At 41.2% G+C, this 21,404-nt stretch overlaps 1 protein-coding gene across 7 annotated transcripts in view; it reads right to left on the reverse strand.

The window, feature by feature from the left end:
• IQGAP2 (IQ motif containing GTPase activating protein 2) overlaps positions 1-21,404 on the reverse strand; it is a 125,016-nt gene that overhangs the window by 90,588 nt on the left and 13,024 nt on the right. For all 7 annotated transcript variants that reach the window (XM_015653561.3, XM_015653559.3, XM_015653564.3 and 4 more), the window contains exon 2: positions 12,617-12,716. In XM_015653561.3, coding sequence (XP_015509047.1) covers positions 12,617-12,716 — 100 coding nt within the window. The remainder of the gene's footprint in view (positions 1-12,616; positions 12,717-21,404) is intronic.

Consider the following 21,404-nt stretch of genomic DNA (forward strand, 5'->3'; position numbering starts at 1 on the left):
AAAAAAAAAGAAAAAAAGAAAAAATAAAAAAAAGAAAGAGGTGTTAAAAGGAATTTGCTTATTCTTGTAAACTCCTAAATGAACCTCACACTCTCTCTCAGTCCCAATCCTTCCCATTCCTGTAAACAAGAGAAAAAGACTCAGATAAAATCAAAACATTCTACAAATGCATTTTTGTTGGTGATGAACCGTAAGCCTTTTGTAGACTGGAGGAAATTTTTCAGTAGTCACCTGCTTATTCACATCTTGCATCACATGAAAAGCCACACAGCACACTCAGCATTAATTATTAATCTGATCATGTTATCAAAGTACCAGCTAAGCAGGATCTTCAGAGAAGATACAATTCCTCTGGTGACACCCAGCTCAAACAGCACAGAAACATAATAACCATGGAGCCCTGTGAACTCTGCCCTGAGACAGACACTTCTTTTGAAACACACTGATCTTGACATCAATGTAAATCAGAAGCATTGCATGCATGTTTTCTCTTTGAACTTGCTGGAAATTAATGCATTCCTGAAAATTCTGCACAGCAGTGTAGGTATCAATGCTTTTAGAATATAGGCTATTAGGATATTGCTGTAAAGCAATGGCAGAGTTCAGCCCTTGGTTTTGAAATCTAAAGACAAGCCACAAGAAAGTAAAAGTGATGTACAGATCCAATTCTTTCTGCACTAAGGCAGAATCCAAACAAAAAATGCATAAAGTATAATCTTTTGCAGACACAGAGATTTTGACTTCATTTGCTGAAAGCAGAATAAGTACAAATAATAGTTTTGCTGACCCCAGTGAATGTTCAGTACATAAGGAGCCCTTTACAGATTTCAGAGGAGGTCTCAATTCAGCAGCTGCAGTCTATTTGCCTCTTCCTTGGCATCTTGGGTTATTAAAGGTCAATCTTGTTAAATCCTTCAGTTACCCCTGCTTTCCTAGTCTTTTTTCACACTGTAATGCAAAATTCAAACTTTAGTTAGACACTTTTACAAAGGTCTGAAAATGCTGATTAACATGGGATTTTTTTATTTATTACAGTCATTATTGCTCTCATCATCACTATTGTTATCATCATCAATATTTTTATCATCATCATTATTACAATAATTATAAGGTTCTTCACCCATAGGGTAGTTGGGCACTGGAACAGGCTCCTCCAGATATTGGTCAGAACACCAAGCCTGACAGAACTCCAGTAGTATTTGAATGACAGTCTTAGGCACAATGGTGTGATTTTTGGGGCCATCCTGTGCATGGCCAGGAGTTGGACCTAGATGTTCCTCGTGGGTCTCTTCCAACTCAAGATACTCTAATGATTTCCCAAGAAATAAACTTGCTGTTGACATTAAAAGTACCATTGCAATCTCAGCCAGTAACCACCACAGCAAACTAGTTACTCCCTGCGAGTTTCATGCACTGAAAACTTAAGCAGAAACCATTTTTCTTACTTATGTTGTTCTCCAACAATAAAGAAACAGGTGTTACAAAAACAGGAAGTCTCCCTATACGCCTACCTTGTTCTCAACAGAGTAGGAGTGAATAAGATCACAAATAAATAACACTTCTAGGATTAATTTTGTTCCCTTCTATTGCTTCTCAATTAGAAAAACAGTATGTGCTACTAACCATCACGTGATACCACTTTGACCCTGAGGAAGTAGAGAAAATGTTGAAATTGGAATCAGAGCAGAGCTATATTTACTTAGGAAAGACAGATCAAGGTCTCTGTCTGCCAAGACAGAAAGCAACAGGAATATTTAAAATAATCTCCAGCTTTATTAAAAAAAAAAAAAAAAAAGACCAATAGCATACAATAATTTACCTCTCATTTACTGACTTTATATAAAGTATAAGCTCTCCCCAGAATAGGTAGTAGACATCCCAGTATTAAGTATTACACTAATCACAAGGTTAGATCAGGGCTCTTGTGGAAAGGGGAAAAAATGGAAAAGTGACATGAACAAATTATTTGAAAATGCTGTAAAAGCATACTATTAAAAATTCAAAAACTTGGAAACACATATGTGTTTCAATGCCATCTGTATTTCAGAGAAAAAAAATGAAAAACAAACTGCAATTTTTTCCCCTCTGCCAATAGCTTATGTTCAACATTAAGTGGAATTTTGATGGTTGTTTTTTAAAACAGTTGAAGATAGTAAGCCTCAAACGTTTCTGGGTGGACCAAGTCAACACTTCTCTCTTCTGTAGATGTTAAACAGAAAAATGGGAAGCCCTAAAACCCAACTTCAGTCACGAATCCCATTGAACTCTGTTCCAGCAAGGAGACTGCCAGACCAAGGCCTGGCACTCCCCCAAACATGCTGCAAAGTAAATCCCACATGACCGGGTCTGTACATCAGGCAAATGCAGATGTACTCAAATAAAGCACACTGCGCTTTCCTTGGATCATGGCAAGGGAGGGGATGCAATCTGCAACTTGGAAACTGTCAGGAAAGAAATACATTCCAGCTTTTAACATCTACTGGTGCGACATCATTTCATTGCTTTGTTTCTTTAAAAGAGAGGGAGGGACCACATTTGGCACAATGTGTAAATAGAAATTTGATTTTTACCCATTGTAGAACAGCCTGTTTGACAGCCAAGATTTAAAGACATTCCTGCCACAGAATGTAATTTATGATGCTTTGAACCTTTCTCCAAGGCCACTGACAGGTTGCCCTATGGGCAAACGTGACTGGCATGCAACAGCATCCTCCATATAACCCCACCCAGCCTCACAGCCCAGAAGAAGCAGCAAGGATACATAGCCTGCATGCAATCACCCTCCACAAATTCCTCCCATCTTATGCCTCCTATCTGGGATACTTTTTGCACATTTCCAATGAGCCATTTCCCCATCTTTCCTTGCTCCCACAGTTTCTTCTATTCTGTCCACTGGCAAACAAAACACAAGTGACCTAGGCGTAGCTACAACACAGCAGGGCAATTTCTGTGCAATGGGATACACATGCCTGCAGGGATCACTGTATTTTTAATTGACTTAGTAGACAAATTCTGCCTTTGGACCTCCAACAAGCAGACCTAGAGAACAGAATGATAGGGGTAATGAAAAGCATTGAGTTTAAGTCATTTCCATTCATTACAAGAGTTTCTCTTTCACTCTTACTGCAACTAATTTTATAATGCATCCATCTGCTTTGATGGCAAGCGAGTTTTAGAAATAGTTAACATGCTATTGTTGATAGAAGGGCTCGAGTTATCAGACAAGCTTTATGACTTCTCTTTTGGGGTGAATACATCACCAACAGCCCATATGGGAGCAATAAAAGCCAGGAAGAGAATACAGGCTCAAGTGTTTGCTGCAAAGTGAATAATGTACTCCTGCCTTGCAGGAATTATACATCTTCACAACTTCCAATCTGTGAACTCCTGTCCTGGGGCAGTCTATCTGTTTGTCCTCTGGATAGCTGGAAAATTATACATGCCATTAGCCATCATCCTACCAGAATAAATCTGTACTCAATGCCACAGTACAACTAATTTGTTAGTGCTTATAAATTTAACTTAAATAATTAAAAAAAAAACCAACCAAACCACCCTGTAAGATTCTCTCCCCTTTAAGCTAGTAGAGCTGCTACACTTGCAGATCGTGGAGGTGTCTTCTTCCAAGGCAGAACCTGCCTAGCATTTATGCTAGGAAGCCAGCTGTATGAAGTACTTCCCAGCACTTCAAGAGCAGCTCCTTCCATTCACTTGAGAGGAATGGAACTTGCTTCCCCCAGACTGAAATTTGTCAGGCTCAAAACCAATTCGCAGCTCAGTCTCTGCTTCTGAAACCAGTTTTATGCCTTAGGTGTCAATAATGCTGCTAGTGTATAGTAGAAATAGTATAATACATTAAATGTTTGAGGCCATGTCTTGCTGCCCCTGCTGAAACAGACAACCAGTGTCTCACCTCATTATTTTGTGCCTAACACAAGGCTAATTCTGAACACATGCACCAGATTACAGCAATATTTGTGCTACCTTTTCTCTTTTCACAAAAGGGGTAACTCCACAGTTGGTCTTTTGCCTTTCATCTATTTGTGAATTGATATCTAATAGCACCAACCACTTCATATGAGACACCAAACAGTTCATATGATTTGAAACTACAAAACAAAAATCTTGTCAAGAATTTTTTTTCCTTGCATTTGAAAGAAAATATTCAACTGAATTACTTTTAGTTGTACTAATTCAAGAATGCATGCCAGTTCCACAACTCAGTTGAAAAACATACACGCCACTTAAATTTTCAAGGGGATGGTTTGGCTTAAAGAATCTTTCCCGTTTTGGTGTTTAATCTGGGATTGAAGAGATTACCCTGAAACCTGTTTTCCTGTGCATTACAGAAAGTGCATAAGCAATTCAAAGTAACATGGGCAGCTGGGAAACAGAGACAATGAAGAACAGAGTGATTTTCACAGCTCTCCCTAATCTGAGTGATGTGCAAAGCATCTGAGGGGTTTACATAACCACACACAGGGGTCTGCAGATGCCTATATAAATCTAGCAACAAAAATAGAAAAAACAATTATGGGAAGCTGTCACACTATCAGCTTCAAATGACAGTGGTTCCAGAACATCAAGAAGTGCTGTGAGAAATGTCCAAGCTCCCACAAAGTCCATATAGGCTCTGGTTTCACCTGGGACACCACTATACTCTACCTCTTAGGACAGTCCTTGACTTTAAATACAGGTGAATACAAAGTCATCTTTATTAAAGCACATGAATCATTGAGACCAACAGCAATCAAAAGCACCATACAGTGCATACAACCTCACAACCCAATCAGCCCAGTTGTAAATCTTACCACATGTTGCTTTAAAAAGCAACTACACCCCTTGCAGAGGACTGCCACTCATCTCATGGTAGGGAGCACTGGTTGAGCAAGAGCTCTATCTACTAGCACAGGATTCACATGGTCTGTGGTGAGCAACGTCCACAGACAAGGCGGTTTCCAGCATTACTCCATTCTTAAAGATGAGATACAAACTGCCAGAGTGCTCCTTCTCTGAACAGTGAACTGTTGAGACATTTGCAACAGAAGTGATTTTCAAAGGAACCCAGACTACATCCCTCAGAAATCACCTTATTCTATAAACTGCTCTCTTGCAGTACCTAGAAGGCAAAAGCTGGGTGCAATGCCATACCTATACATTCAGTGAGCATGGATCCCTCTAGTCCTTGAGCTGTTTATCCCATCCAGAGCTGGAGGTACAGCAGCACATTTGTTCTTTTGCAAATCTAAACATTCATTGGACTAATTTCAGCACTTTCAGTCTCAAAGCAGTAGCTAAATCCTAGAGGTGTGGATTTCTAGCCTCCATAAATAGCAAAAGCCTCTTCCTGCTAGAGCAGCATGTTTCTTGTGAACAGTCATTTCTTGTATCCAATACAGTAAGATCCCATACACACCTGTGGGCACCTCACTAGCAGCAGGGGTCAGTACAAAGTAGTGTTGAAAAGGTTACCACATACAGCTGCTGCCCCATCTCTTCTCATCTATGAAGAACTATTCATAACTCCCCACAACACTTTCTGCCAGAGCCTGAATAAACACTTCTTCCAAAGATCAACAGCTCTCCAGGACACAGTAAATTGAGAAAGAAGGATCTCAACATGTGAAAAGTACACTTCTGCAAAGGGGCTGTTAAGAAGCAAATTCCTTCAGTCCAGGTAATTTCCTCTTCTGGTCCAAAGCAAACAGGCAGATGATGACATAAAGCTTTTCGACACACATCCCTAGCTACACTAGGGATATACTCCAATGGGACGTGTGCCAGGGAGAAAGCACAGCTCCCTGGCCAGCTACTCCAGCAGCATGGCATGCAACCATCGCAGTCCAGTGCAGGTGGCGTGGGCACAGCACACAAGCACTGCCACACATGCTGTCATTAGCACACAGTGAAACAAAGGCCTTGGCTGCTCTCAGGTAAATAGGACACAGTGCAGAAGGACTTAGCAAAAGTCAAGAGCAACATTTAAGAAGCTCTTCAACACTAAAAAAATGCCCTTCCTTCCCATCGGCGCTATCACAGATCCTTCCCAACAGCAGCTTCATATGACTCTCTTAGGCAAGGTGCAAACCCCAAGTACCTCTGCTACCTCTAATTCCCACAGCTCTGTTCCTCACTACACATCTCATCCCCAAGCTTTCTTTTGGCAGTTTTAGAGAAAGTTTGGCTTGGTGATGTACAAGCACCCCTGCGCCAGTGTCCTTACTCCTATGTGTGCTCCCCATGGCAATTTAACAACTCAGCCACTACTGATACCATGGTGAGGCCACCTCAGGTCATGCTTAATATTAGCTAGGAGCTAACCAGAGTGAAGAATGAAGCCATCACTTTGAATTGGAAATTGTGTAGTCTTGTAAGTGGAGTATAAAGTCAAAGAAGCTTTCTAGTTGCACCAGAGATAGTCCAAGATGTAGAAGGGAAAGTGAAGGAGAAATGAAAATTCTGTGTGCTCTCTGGTTGAAGCTGAGCCTACCAACATCAATGCATGGGCAGCAGAGCATGAACTAGCTACAGATTTGTCAGTCTTCCATTAGAAAAACCAAACTATTAATTCTTTTACAAGACAGAAGTGCCTAAAAGAAAGGTGGAAGACTTTGAGAAAGAGAACTTACTGGCTCTGAAGAGACTATACTGTTAGCTTCAGTGCGTGCTATGGGACAAGAGCCATATGGTTCAGTCTACAAAAACAAAGGTCACATCCATCATTACCCAGCATCATTATTCCACAACTATACACACTGAGCAATGACCCATTACATGTTACCTCAACATGCCAGTAAGCAGGTCAATGCATCCTGTACAGAAACTAGCACAAAAGGTTTCTCTCGCCTTTAGATCTCACCATCAAGACTTTTCATATGCAAATATCATTATCCAAGCAATTATTGAATTGATTGATATCACTGACATCACACTTGAATACAAAAATTCTGGCTTATCCATACAATTGTATAACTCTCCAAAACTAAACTCTCCACAACACTGTTCTACCAATATCTGGCAGTCTAGGTAAGCATGCTGAGGACCAAGATGTGAAGTAGCAAGTTTACTTGTTGATCAGTACTTCTGCAAGGACCAAGATACTTCAGCAACAAGCATAACACAGCTATGTTTCTTCATAGAATTTCACCTCATGACACACCCTAATTTCAAACATTTGACATTTACAGAGGTGCTGCCAGCCACTAGTACTTTATTTGGCTTAAAGCAGGCAGAGGTGGGGAGAAAAAGAAAAGTTCATCATTTACATGACAGTAGACTACCAATTCCAAAAGAATTTTCTGACAAACCCATATGAAACATGTTACTAAGAAATATTTTAATATTTTCTGTCTAATATTAGGTAGTTTTACAGCTAGATTACAATATTTTATATTTACTAAGGGCACAGATATTTAAATATTTCCTGTAGTCTGAAAGTATTTGAGTAGCATTAATTCACTCATGACCTGCCAGGGCTGAACTGTTGCCATAATTCTCATGCCTGGAGAAAGAGTAACATGAAACCTGGCAGACTTCACTTGTAGTACACCAAGCTTTTGCAGGATGCTGTTAACTTCCCCAGAAACAGTGATCCCCTTAGCTACCCTCCATGCTCCCACAGTGCTGGCAACTTGAGCTTTCTGTTGTGCTATGGTACTGAAAAACTTTTGGCTTTAACCAAAGCCAAGAAAGCACCTCAGCACCTTTTAAGCTCATAAAATTGCATGTACATTTACATCCAGCAGTTCCTTTCTGTCATATCATCGACTGATACTGCAACTAGCCACTGCACACCAATTAACAAAAACCAGCATTATGAAAGAGGCAGGTTTTGGAAACAAAACCAGATAATTTGTTTCTCCATTGAAAAGAAGTTGCAGAAGAATGAGAATTTACTTTTTCAACATTTAAAAAGAAAGGACTTCTCAAAAAGAAATTTCCTGGATAGTTTTCTTTTACTGGATCTTTATTGTCCTAATACTGAAGCTAAAACTTCGGTGTTTTACACAACTTACTGCCTTTCTGAACAGCTGGGCAAGTAAAGAAATGTTCTAGGCTGCTCTGGTTATGAAATTGCAGAATGTGCTTGATGAAACAAAGTGTATTCCATTTCATATGGAATAGTCCATTTCAAGACTAGTAAAATGAGGAGTTCCATGGTTCAAATTCAATCATAAAAAGATATAATTTCTAGAAAGCCAAGAGAAACAGTATCTACTTAACTATGGATGATTGTAAGGCTAGCCAGCCACAACACATTTAGTGAAAATTTGATTTGCTTTATATGCCAAAGCTTCAATCACAGTTTAAGGCCTTCAAATCTGTATTATCTTTACAGTGCAATAATTACACATCTGCAAAGAGACAAGCAACAGCAAAAGCCAAACCCAAGCCAGAATTTGATGGGCTAGGTATTTCCTTTGGCAAGGAGGATGCTGTGGTAAATATCACTTTCACCAGACTGGGGCTGGGAAAAACGTGGGCATGCACCTGCTTAAACTCACATAATTCTAGAAGACATGGGGGCTTGTGATTCAGCTGTTCATGCCCACCTTAGACTTTTCCTATTTACTAGTATGATTTTCCAAATTATGCTGGATATGTGCCAGGGTAATGTCTGGAAGGCTTCTATTAGTGGCATCCACAGCTGCATTTCTTGAAGTGTGAAAATCCCTACTCCTAATTGTATATTCTTGATATTTTTCTTCTCAAAAGTTCAAGGACATGGGATGTTATCAATTTTTTGCTTCTGTTTGGTTTCTTGTTCAGTATGCAAGAGACTTTCCTTAAAGGCAAAAGTAATAAATCAAACAATATATACCAGCAAGCAAAACCTGCAACTTTAGGAAGAAAGGGGCTCAGCAATCTAACAGAAAATAAAAATAAAAAAAAAAAGGTTTTTTTCCTCAATATCAAATGTAATACCATATCAAACTATACTGACCTCTGCAGATATTAGAAGCCGCCTCATTGTGTTTCAAAACCAATTTCCTATGTTGTATAGGTGTAACAGATACTGTGCCTAGCTCAGAAGGCATTTGCAGAAGCATCAGCTACCAGTGACAGGACTCTTTTTTCATGTTGAACTTGCCAAGCTTTTATTAAAGCTGGGCTACAGGAATTAAGTATGCAAACAGTGATCTGAAAAGCAGCTGAAAGCACACATTCTTCACCTGTTTAATTAATTCTGGAATTTCAAAATGCAGAGCTGCTATAAAATAATGTTTATGTTACAAATACAGTGAGAAAGAAAATATGCCTCCTGACATAGTGCTGTCCCAGTCATGTCCTGCCTGAACTTTTGTTATTTATTGTTTATTTCAGTATTTATTATTCTCCAATATGGATCAAAGCACATTGTATTTGCACACAACTGATTATCTAAAATAGTATTTGCTTGTCTTTTTGACAGCTGCCAACTGGAAAAACTCACCTTACCCATTCAGTATTGTCATTGATATCCACAGTGTTACAAATATTAAAAAGTCCTCTCCAAGCCCTCAGGAGAAAAGTTAAATGTGTCATAAAGGCAGCTCCCGCTCCCCAGATTGACCCAGGAGGGCACTGCTGTGAGCAAGCAGGCAGCAGGCACAGCTCTGGGTGGTTTGACAACCACTTGCTGCACCTGGGGCTGTAGGCATCATCCTGCCTGCTCTGACTCACACCCAGTGCTGCAAGTGTGCAGCAGGGGAAGAGAGCCTGCACATCCCATGGGTACTGCTCCAGAGCTGGAGAGCACACAGCTGGGACCTCTCTGTCCAACAGCAGCAAAAGTCACAGATACCCCTCCCCCGGGAATGTTTCCTGTAAAAGTGCTCTCCCAACGCAGCTGAAGGGCAGGACCCACCATGTGCTGTGGAAGAAGCCTACGCTCAAGTCTCCCCAGCTAGTCTCATCTGAATTATGACCCTGTTGCTCTCTCTCAGTTTCCAGAGTCCCCAGTTTTGTTCAGGCTCTGTAGTGACAGTGAAAATGCTACAGTCATGCGGGCACAGACAAAGACTGCACATCAGCACATTTCATCCCTAATCAAGCATGCAGAGTGAATAACCATGCAGTGAGGAGTGATGCAGAACTTTCTTATGTTTCCCATTTCACCAGATTAGGGCTGGGAAAAATGTGGGCATGCACCTTTGACATCCGAGCCGGGGCCTGGCACTAGCTCAGCCTCCCTGGACAGCATTAGTCGCCTCCTGGGAAAGCAGGGGTAGGGGCTACACAGCAATGAGACACAGGCATTTCTACTTGTTCGTGCAAGATTTTTGGATCTGTTTGCTGCTGGGTTTTTTCACAGTAGTAAGAGTGTCGTGGGGCAGTCCCATGGTGCAACAAAATTACCTCAGTGTCTCTCTGTGAAGGGAGAAGTTTCCCCTCACATTCTTTTTTTTTCTCACAGCAGTTCTCTACCTAGAAGCACTCCCAGGGCCTTCACCACAGCCTGCATGATCATCTCTTCCTTCCTAATGAGCAGTGGGACCATTTCACTGAGGCAGAGGACATCCAGCAGAATCATACTGCCGCATCAGCTCCATCTATGACAGCCCAATCCCTCGATAAGGGAAGTACAACGCTCCTTACACTAAGCTCATCCCCACCTTATGAAGTAATAACCATTGAACAGTACTTGTATATTCTGATTTTCCAAACAGAGATCCAGAAAAGCTTCCAGGTAACTAACAACCCTGGGAGTAATTGGGCTGGATATGAAATCCCATTGTGGACTGCAGAGCTAAAAAGGAATGCTTCATCTATAAAGCTGCTAATGGCAAGAATCTCCATGAAAATAAATGCAAGGAAGGGGAGGAGGTTACTCATAGCCGATGCTAATTTAAGCCATTAGTTGTAAAAATAACAACATTTTCTTGTGAAATACCAAGAGAGCTGCTTCAAATTAACTAGAGGACTTGACTTCAAAGTGACAAGTAGCCTTGGGAAAGGGGAAGGTTGAAGAGAACCGGGAAAAAAAGTAGGCAGAATAGCAGCAGAAGAGAAAAGGTTGAATTTGGAGACTAGATGCCATAAGGCAGCAGGTGGGTAAGTTTCAACATACCAAGGAGAAACCTTGCATGAGATCAATCCTTGACTCACTGAGGTTACCTGAGATGGTAGACTTGATCTAGCGTCTACACAAGTGAAACCTGCTCCCTTCCCTCTCTCTAATGTGCAGCTGCACCCCATCCCCTTCCTCCTGCCTGCACAACAGCTCCTCTGACCCCTTGATCAGACCAGTCAGCTCACTAAACCACAGAAAACTAATTCAGCAAAAGAGCTAAGAATTCCTTGCCAGCATAGCAAGCTGACTCATCTGACTGAGGGCAATCTCTTGCAACTGCACCATGGGGGCAGCAGGAGCAAGCCGAGCAGCTCATCCTCCCTGGCAGCAGGAACACACTTGCCATCTTAGACATCTGAACAGGGAACCCCTGCAGGAGAAAGAGGAAGAAAGAGCAAAGGAAGCAATGTTTGCTACACCAAATGGAACAATGAAGTGAAAGTAAGAGTGGTTGATTTTTATAACAGTGCCCCTTGGACAAAACCTTTGGCAGTTATTGAGAGGGAAACTCTGTGGAATCAAGGCCCAGAACACAATTTAATAGTAGATTACTGACTGAAATACACTTTTTTACTCCATTACAGAGATTCTATGCTCCATCTTCACAGCTTGCACTACTAATCACAGTTCAAGTTTTCTTTTCTCAATAGAAATCCATAGGAAAGTCATCCAAATATGGTTTATAACTAAAAACACCATCATCAATAAACACAGAGCAGAAGCAGGACACTACCAGTGGTAACAATAACAATAACACCAGTATAATAGGCATCTTTGAAAAAGTCTGATCAGACAGAATATAAAATATGCTTTTCCATATGCAATAATTGCAGCACTTGAAGCTACTTCAAAAGCACAAGGATATTGTAACCTGTTTCCCTGCTCTCTAATTATGAAAATGTTGTTGAATATTTGTTTTGAGAATGAAGTGAGCATGGCACAGTACATTTGCACAAAGGTGATCAAAACTGTGTGCACTTTCAAATCAGTGTTTCATCACAGGCTGTTGCTTCAAGAGGTGAGTACTGCTGACCAGTAGCAATTGAAGCAAGAGCAGAGTCCATCTTATCTTATTGCTCTGCCTGCACTTACCATTATAACACTGAGATGATATCAATCATTAAACCCATAAGAGCCCAGGAGATTTTCTGCCATCTTAGCAACCTGAGTCACTCCACGAGCAGTAGCGCCGAGAAGAGAGCACAGCCACAGAGCCAGGAGCAAAATACTTTCCTCAGTTAGTCACATAAGCCTGACTCAGATTCCCACAAAACTGCAGCCTTGTGTTTTAGTATCCAGCTCCTACTTTCGGTGAAAATGGACCGAAAACCAGCCAGGTGGTGACTTGATTCAGAATGTTGCCTTGATTATTTCTAAATTTTTCTTTAAATCAAACTTTTCATATTGGGCATTAGTTTCTCATTCTGAGTGCTGTGATACTCAGACATTCAGTTAATCCAAGTAGTTCAAGAGGTTGAATCAAAAATTATGATGCTCAAGAACACAACAGGCCTGAACGTGTGCATTTAAAGGCCAGAAATAAGTGTGCTTTCATTTACTTACCTTTTTGCTTCTTCTAAGTGGCACAGATACTCATAAGCAATATTCTGACGCCTCCTCTCATCCATTTCCTCTGCGGAAAGCCTTTCATCATCCACAATAGCTGCAAACAGAAACCCATACGCCAAGTTACACATGAGTCGGGGTGATTTTTACAGGAATTTTACTTGGGTGAATTACTGAAGAAGGAAAATTCAAATAGTTATCACTTCTCTTTAAAAGAAGCATTTTATAGTGTGTTGCACAAAGATGCCTAGGTCACCAAAACCATTCTGTTCTCTCTACAGTGAAGTCCTCAAGTTCCACTTCTTTAAGACCAAGCATGTATTGCTCTGAGGCCATTGCCTGGTTTGGGGACAGGATGGAGCACTCAACCATGGGGGCCTGTAGCTGGGAGCCAGCAGAGCTTCAGCTTACACTTCCTCAGAGGAGTTTGAGGATGTTCATGAGGAAGCTCAAGGCAAGAAGCAGGTGGAACAGCCCTATGCTAAGCAGATCCTCAACAATAGAGACAAAGACAACACATTGGAGAGGTATCTCAAGGACAGCGCAGGAATTGGCTGCAACATGCTGAGCTGCCTCCCACTGATGGAGGTGATGAGGGTTGTAATCAAATGAACCATCTGTGGTTTCTCCTACTTACTGCTGCAACCTCATCACCTCCCATAAAAACATACTCCCAGACCATTAAGGATGCCTGCGCACATCTCCAGGTGGAAATTACCCCAGTTATTTACAGCTTCTACTCAGTGACTGGTCTTTCTCTGCTTGTACAGAGAATGCCCCCTGTGAGCATCTCTCCAATTCTTCCAAATGTTTCTAGCAGTGAGTCTGAAGGAGTGTACTGTAGTGCTGACTTCTAGATGAATTCCAGCCACAGCAGGTGAGAGTTTTGTAAACAGCCTTCAGTATAAGTCAGTTACCAAAATGACACCCTATCTGTACTAAGCTGAGTGTTGGACTAGATCATCTTGAAAGCATTTTACAACCTTGATGATTCTGTGAAAAATGTGGTCCTACATTCCTTCATGTTTTCAGCCACATGCTCACATCACCTCTCATGCCATAGCTGGCACCCAGTGGCTGCACGAGTGAGCCAGCCAGAACAAGGGGCAGCTCTTGCTAAAGAGACCTGTTTCTGGGAGGATTGGCCCCCTGATCTGAGCCACTTGCAGGCACAGCGGTGCAGGCAGTAGGGAGAGGACGGAAATGCAGGGCTGGGCTAGCTGCTTTCTGTGGCAGCCCACAAGCCAGTTAACTGAGAACATCATGACACATCCTCAGCAAAAAAAACAAAGACCCTGCTCCTCCTGAAATGCACTGTGACATGCTTTGTTAATTCCATTCCCACACAGACCTCTGCAAGCTACGAGCAGGTTCTCAGCTTTTCCCTGACAATTGCTTTAAGTAGTGGATAAACACTTTCTGGTAATGGATACAGGCAACTCAAGTAAAAAGCACTTAAAAACAGCAGGACTCCAGGCTTTGCAAGTACTTGCATACCTTGAAAGCAGTATTTAAAAAATAAAAAAAAAATAAAAAAAAAAATTGAAAAAAAGGCCAGAGAAATTATCTCACATGCATTTACTGGGGACACAAAAGAAATTACTCACCCATATTTTGGACTGATGCTGCCATACATTTGTTAAGGTCTTGTATAGCTGCTTCAAGCTTTGTAGTTTAAGTTTTAATGACCACATGGGAGTTGATATCTCTAATCTTCCTTTGCTTTTAAGATTGCTCTTCCTAATTACCCAGATGTTTCATACACCGATCAAACAAATACATGTCTTGCTCAGAGTTTCTTTTAAGTCTGGTAGCTCCAATACACATGACTCACTCTAAAATGAGCCCTCAGATACTATAATCAGGATATCACTTGCCATGAACCAAAACATTCGTCTGGAGGCAAACATGGGGTGCAGATGGTAAAACACTGTGCCTGGCAAACTGGCCATGGAGGCTGCTCTGGTACTGCTCTTGCCCTCACCACCATCAGCACAACCAGACAGGCTGCTCCCAACTCCATGACATAGCACCTCTAATGCAGAGAGCTCCTGACTCCCCAGAGCAAGGGAAAAGTACTGATGAGCCACCACACTGAAGCTGAAAATATATCATTTTATTGTTTGCAACACCAGGATCAAGGGTCTCTTTTCAAAAGCTCTCCCAGCTGTGAGTGCTGTCAGAAGAGCCAGCTGATTGTCCTAGTTGGCTGATGGTCCCGTCAGCTGGGATGGGACAGTCAACACCAGGCCAAACCTTCATCCCCCATGACAATTCCCATTGTCCAATGAACCAACAAGGTTCCTTGTACCTTGTTAAATGACTGTTTACTCCTGCCCTCCAAAGACAGCTAAACACGGCCATAAGCAAATCAGAAAAAAGGCAGCTTGTCTGACGACAGGTGAAGCAAAACCACATGACCCATTTGCTAAGTATCTACAAATAAACCTGAATAACACTAATGCTTTATGATCTAGTCCTAGATGTGCACATTCATGGGTGCCTTCCATCCCCAACAAAGACATCCCAGATCAAGCAGCCCTGGTCAACCTCAAATCCCCCATTAAAATTATTTGCAAACATTGATTCAGAGAGTAGATGAAGGCACCAACAGATATTGTGGAATTGTAATCATTGTTCTGCTTAGCAAACACTGCAACAATGAAAGGAAAGGACAAGGTTCAAAAATAAGTAACTTGGAGATATCAAGAAGTAGAAAACCCAGTTCCTTTCTAGAGGAGGTATCAGCAGCTCACAAGTTGGAAATCAGACTTCTTTCCTGTCAGGTCCAAAGAAGCTTAAATTTCTGGGCTGAATATCTGAGCACTAAAAATACAGAGCACAGGGAGTGCCAGCACCTACAGTGCTAATCCTGGGAGGAGTCCCTTACAACACCGGCTTCCAATAAGTCTGATTACACACTTACCCCTCCAGCAGACACTGGCTTCAAAGCAACTGTGCTATCACATCAAGAGTGGTTGCAGACACAGCTTTAGAAACAGAAATGACAGCCTGCAGGATAAAGGTGGCCTCAGGAGTGAGCTGCAGAGGCAATTACTTTGAAGACTTGGGTTCTTTAAGTCTAGTCTCTAATAACAGATTTTTGCAAGGGCGTCAGTCTTTGACTAGAACCCTGTGTACATCTTTCTTCAAACATTCTGAGAGCATCCATCAAGCCAGCCACACCAAGTTCAACACAAAAACAAGTTTGGTTTGGAGACAAAAAGCTCAGTCTTTCTGCTTAACAGAGCAAGTATTAGTCAGAAGACTAGGAAGATTGATGAAAGAATAAACATATTTCTGCTATATCAGTAACTTTTTGATAATGCTCAGCTCACAAAGAAAGAGTTCTGCAATAAAGGGTGTTATGTGGCAGAGTAATCAGGGCTGGGCTTCACCTGAGGACCTCTACCAAGCAAGATCCTGACACAAAATGTTTCAGCTGAGAAGATCCAAATGCCATAGAACAAGGCACACTCTACATGAAAGCTACACAGAGGGGAAAAGAAGGCATCTAAACAACAACTTACAATTAAATTCATTAATTATGTAACTTAATTTCAAATTGAGAGGAAAAATCTAAAATAGTCCCTTGAAGAGGGAATGTTAAGAGTGCATCCAGACAACCAACAAGACAACTGTTAGCCAAGAGTCAGTAGACAAAATGTGCTAAGACGCCAAGTTCACTCATAGACACTTCTTCATGAAAAGAGCACTAAATTTGATACATTCCATGTATCAAACACAAGGAACAGTGAGCAGTACTAAAGCTTTAATTGCCACACAAGAGATTTATCCTGGTTCTCAGTTATGGTGCACCATCTTTCTAATTCTTCCCACAATTGATTCAACAGATGTAACAAAACGTTTACTAGCAGCTTCCTACATATGTATATTCAACATATTTAGCACAAAAATGTTTTCCAAGGGAAGACTTGGTCATCTTCCATCAACTGACACATTGCACTTACATGCACCCTCCTCATTCTAAAATTGTCCTGTGTAGGCAGTATCTAGGACTAATTGATGTTTGGGCTCTGGTTATGAGTTGCAGAAAGTTTCTGATGTTCTCTGATCCAAGATAGCCACTCCACTTGTTGGCAAATTCTTGGAGCCATGCAAGTTGCTGACCACAGAGCTGACAACTCAACCCAAGGTGCTCCATGTACCTACAGACTGCACAGTGCCTGCAGGATTTACTAAGTCAGACTCAGCATTAGTAGACAACGTGAAAATTTCTAGATTTGAGCAAGTTTTTGGAAATAGAGACCCCATGTCTGAAGATGCAATCTTATTACTGAAACAAGCAACCAGCCCAAGTTCAAAAGAGCCACTGGAACCATGATCTTACTAACAGAACCTGGAGAGAAAACCAAAACTTCAGGTTCACAGAGATGTGGTCGCTTCACACAAGAATTTTAAAAACAAGTACTGTCTCTATAAATGTCATCCAGTTCAGAGTTCATCCTCATAGTACATCCATGATCAGGATTTTGGAGGTCCCAAGATCAGAGATAATTTGTATTGATACTGAATTTACTGGTAATCTAATCGCAGTTTCAGCACCTTACCACCCTTAGAGAATTTCTTCCTAATGTCTAATCTAAATCTATCCTCTTTCAGTTTGAAGCCATCCCCCCTTGTCCTATCACTACATACTCTTACAAAAAGCACCTTTCCATCTTTCTTCTAGGCCACAATAAGTGTCCCAGAGCCTTCTCTTCTCCAGGCACATCAACCACAACTTTCTCAGTTTTTCCTCATAGGACAGAAGTTTCAGCCTTCTGAACATTTTTGTGGCCTCCTCCTCTGGACTGATTTTAACAGATCAGCATCCTTCTTATGCTGGGGTCCCCAAAGCTGGATGCCTGACTCCAGATGGGCTGTTATGTGGCTGGAGTGAGGATAATCACCTCCCTTGACCTGCTGGTCACAGTAGTTTATGTTTGAATTTACATTAACTAGGAGATGTTTCACAAATCTAACTTGCAACAGTTTGCACATTAGTCCATGGATCCATGGATTGTACTTTTAAATGGTGCTAAACTTAAAATTTCTGTAATATGTAACAAAAGAGCATGCTAGGAAAAGTAACATTTTTTACAATTTCTGAATACAAATTTCTGATCATTTTATGAGGCATAATCCTTACGTTATTCCAGTATAACAATTTACTAAAGAATTTTTGTTATCTTGGAAAAACAGAAGCTGGAAAACCTACAACAGCACTTAAGGTTTCCTGGGCATTCATTTTCTCATACATATGACTATCTGCAGCAGTTCAAGAACAGCACGTGGCTGCTTTTAGCAGGCAGACTCTTTAATAAGGCATTTGCCACAGACATACCAAAGGACTTCTTACACTGAAGAAGGCAAAGAAAGGAACAGAAGCTTTTATTTCCCAGGGCCAATCCCCCTCAATTTCCTGCCACTAGAGACTTTTTCCCATGAAACACAAGATGTGAGCAATGAGGAAGAGAGCTCTTTTGGCACCACAACAGGGAATTTCAATGGACAAGACATAACAGATGATAGAGAGAACAAAATCATCTTATGGTGATAGAACAGAGTTTGTAAAGTCAAGGTGGTGGGCGAGGGGGAAGAAAGATACAGGAGTAAATACTGTAAAATGCTGGGATAAAAGTTTTTCACTAGAGTATTTGAATTAAACATTAGCTAAACCATAGTTGGCAGTCTCAGCTGTCTGCTGTCTGAGCCACACAGTAAGCAAGGCAGTGTTTCAGTCCACTGACAAGAAGTTCTGCAAATTCTGTATACTTCTCCCTGACACCTTCCTGCCTCCTCCTCCCCAGCTCCTACCCCCTGTCCAGTATTAGTACAGTCAAAAGTACTTAACAGAGATATACTATAACAAAAGCAAAGGCTAGGGAGCCTTTCTTGCACAAAAACTTCTGAATGACAGTTTGCTGGCCATAGCTAGTCCCAGTCATAGCTGAGCCCAGTACAACACGCTCTAGACAGCATCCCATTTATGTCTCCCTGTACTGTGAGGACCTGAAGTGTTTGTCATCACAATTCAGTGCTGTAATTTCAAGAGGAAGCTAGCTGCATTTTAGATGGTCACAGTAACTTAAAACCTTATGTTATCTGAGAACATACAGCAATCTTGCTCTGGTTTGAAAGAGGCAAATAAATTCATCTCTTGTGCTTTCTTTTTATTCCTAGTAAAATTTGTTCTCTCAGGTACCTAGCACCCCATGAGTACATGCCTTGGACAGCTCAACTCCATGGTTGCTCCTAGCTTGGCATTTCTTATGCTGCACCACTGCACCAACACAGCACAAGCCAAGCCCTGTGCATGGAGCAGGAGTTGGCAATGCTCTGAGGCAGGTTCACTGCACCCTGAGCTGTCCTCATTGCAACACAACAGGAGCTCAGAGCACTGCCAGGAAGCTACAAAATACAGAGAAAAGATACATGTACAGATATTAGAAAAGCACTCCTCAAAGCCATGAGCAGATAGAGTTTACCCCCCCAAGCTTCCACTCCCAATATCAGCTTGCAGGTATCTAACGTAGCAGTTGACTAAATATGCAGTCAAGTGTGTCAGCCATAACTATGTGAACAGAGATAATTCAACAGGCTACTATGAAAAAATGGCTTTACAGCACCAAACACCTACTACAGGTGTTTTGTTATTAAGGTACTTTGCACATACAGGTCTATAGTTATTCTGGAAGTTGTTTATTTTTGGACAAAAAATGTAAGGCTCTGATGAAAACAGCTTTCTATAGACTACTTCTGTCAAAAAAGTACAATTGAAAGCAACTGTCATGTATGTCACAGCAATGAGACCAGATGGCCTGAACCTTTTTCTGCCTTTAGTTAGGGGTATTCAGTCCATTCCCTGAACATTTGCTCCAAGGAAGGGCTCTAAACAAAGGCAGACACTGCAAGCACTAAAAAACCTCCAACAGCTGTGAACTTGGAGGGCAGATTCACATGGGAGAGTAGACTAAAACACTTAATTAAAGAGTGGGGGTCTTCAATATATAATTTTTCAAATGTTTCCAACACTGAATTATTCTGTCTCATAAAAATGGCTATATCTCTCCTAATCTAGTTATTTCATTGTCAAAGCATGCAGGCCCATATTTTCAAACAAAATTACAAATGCATCTTCTGGCCAGCAGATAGATATTATCCTCTCTCACAAATTGTGTGTCACACAGGCTCTCCAGGGCCACTGTTCTGGACTGTGTCTCACTGCCAGACACCGCACAAACAGGGAAAGCAAACATGCACCATTAGCATGGGAGAGTTGAACACAGACATCCAGTAACAGACATCCTGATGAAAAATTAAAAATGTATGCTAAAACCAGTCTTTCCCCTGAGCTTTCCCAGAGAGCCTCATTCCTGTGCATTTACTTTCCTGAATCCTCCTGCTCCTCCTCCCATTTCCTTGATAAAGATCTTATTTCAGTCTTATGTATCTGCCACCACAAGGCCAGCCACATCCATTTACAGATACTGAGCACTATTGCAATACATGGGCCTTGGGACTATCATACAAGGGGACAGTGATGCAACAGCAACCACATTTCATGCTCCTGGAGCCAAGTGTCAAAACCACTTCATTTCAGCCAGACACTGGCAAAAGCCTGTAGGACTCCTCAGACATGTCTCAAGATACTTCCATCCCCAAAAAGTTCAGAAAAAGTCTCATTTAACCACAGACACAAGATGGCTTGGGCATTGAGCAAGTGACTACATGCTGCCAGGAAGTTTAGTATTCAGTCTTCTGCCTATAGGTATACATATCCTGTATTCTGCTTTTAAACCTCTCACTTTCTACAGTACCATCACATGAGCCTTTAGTAGAGGTAAACACTAAAAATTACCAAGTAGTTCTGGTGTTACCTTGCTGTATGGTGATACTAGAGCATGGACATCTCTTTCCTAGCAGGGTCATTTAACCCTGTGCAGAAAAATAATGTTTCATTTTAGCTTAACTTCATTGTTATTCTTCAGTATGTTTGGAAGAACAAGGAGACAAAGTAATGGAGTTGAAGGAAGAATATGAAAACCCAACCATTTTCATTTAGCTGAAAGTGTTGCCATCTATGATTACAAACATGGAATGTATCAGCTTGTTGCTCAACCATTTCTACCAACATTTAACTGCTGGTCTCACCATCTCCTGCATACTTGGTGCAATTGCTTAAAAAAAATTTGTAACTGTTTGTCTTCGCATACTTTGCTAGCTGGTCAGTTCAAGGCACAACAGGTTCTCCCAAGATCCAGGTGCTCAAAAAACACCATTAAAACCCTAGTTTCCTTTCTATGACCTTAACCTTTTAGGTCAGCTAAGACAGTTGACCGTGGCACTCTTCACTCCCTTTTTTTTTAAACACTCTTTACTCATACTCACTATTTACTAATAAACCCTCAATCTAAGTTCCCAAAGAAGTCACAAGTCTAAGGAAGCACTCAGACTCATGGACTCTGAAGAGGCAGTGAATAACAATTACAAAAAACTTATTTTACTTACAGGCCATACTATCTCCACATGCTTAGTCCAAACACACTAGCATGACCAAACTTCAAGGCAGCTTTTAGGTTACACTGGTATTGCCTCTGGTTGGAAGGTTTATTTAGTTTTACCTATGTTTACAACAAGAATGACATTTTCATGTGAGTTAAAAAAAAACACAACTATTTTTTGAACACTTGAAGCATTCAAAACAACATTGTGCATTCAAACAAGCTTTCCTTCTTCTGAGATTAGCTCATGAGAAAACTAATTGTAAAGTGTCAAGGGT

This window comes from Parus major, chromosome Z, assembly GCF_001522545.3.
Source record: "Parus major isolate Abel chromosome Z, Parus_major1.1, whole genome shotgun sequence".
NCBI lineage: Eukaryota > Metazoa > Chordata > Aves > Passeriformes > Paridae > Parus > Parus major.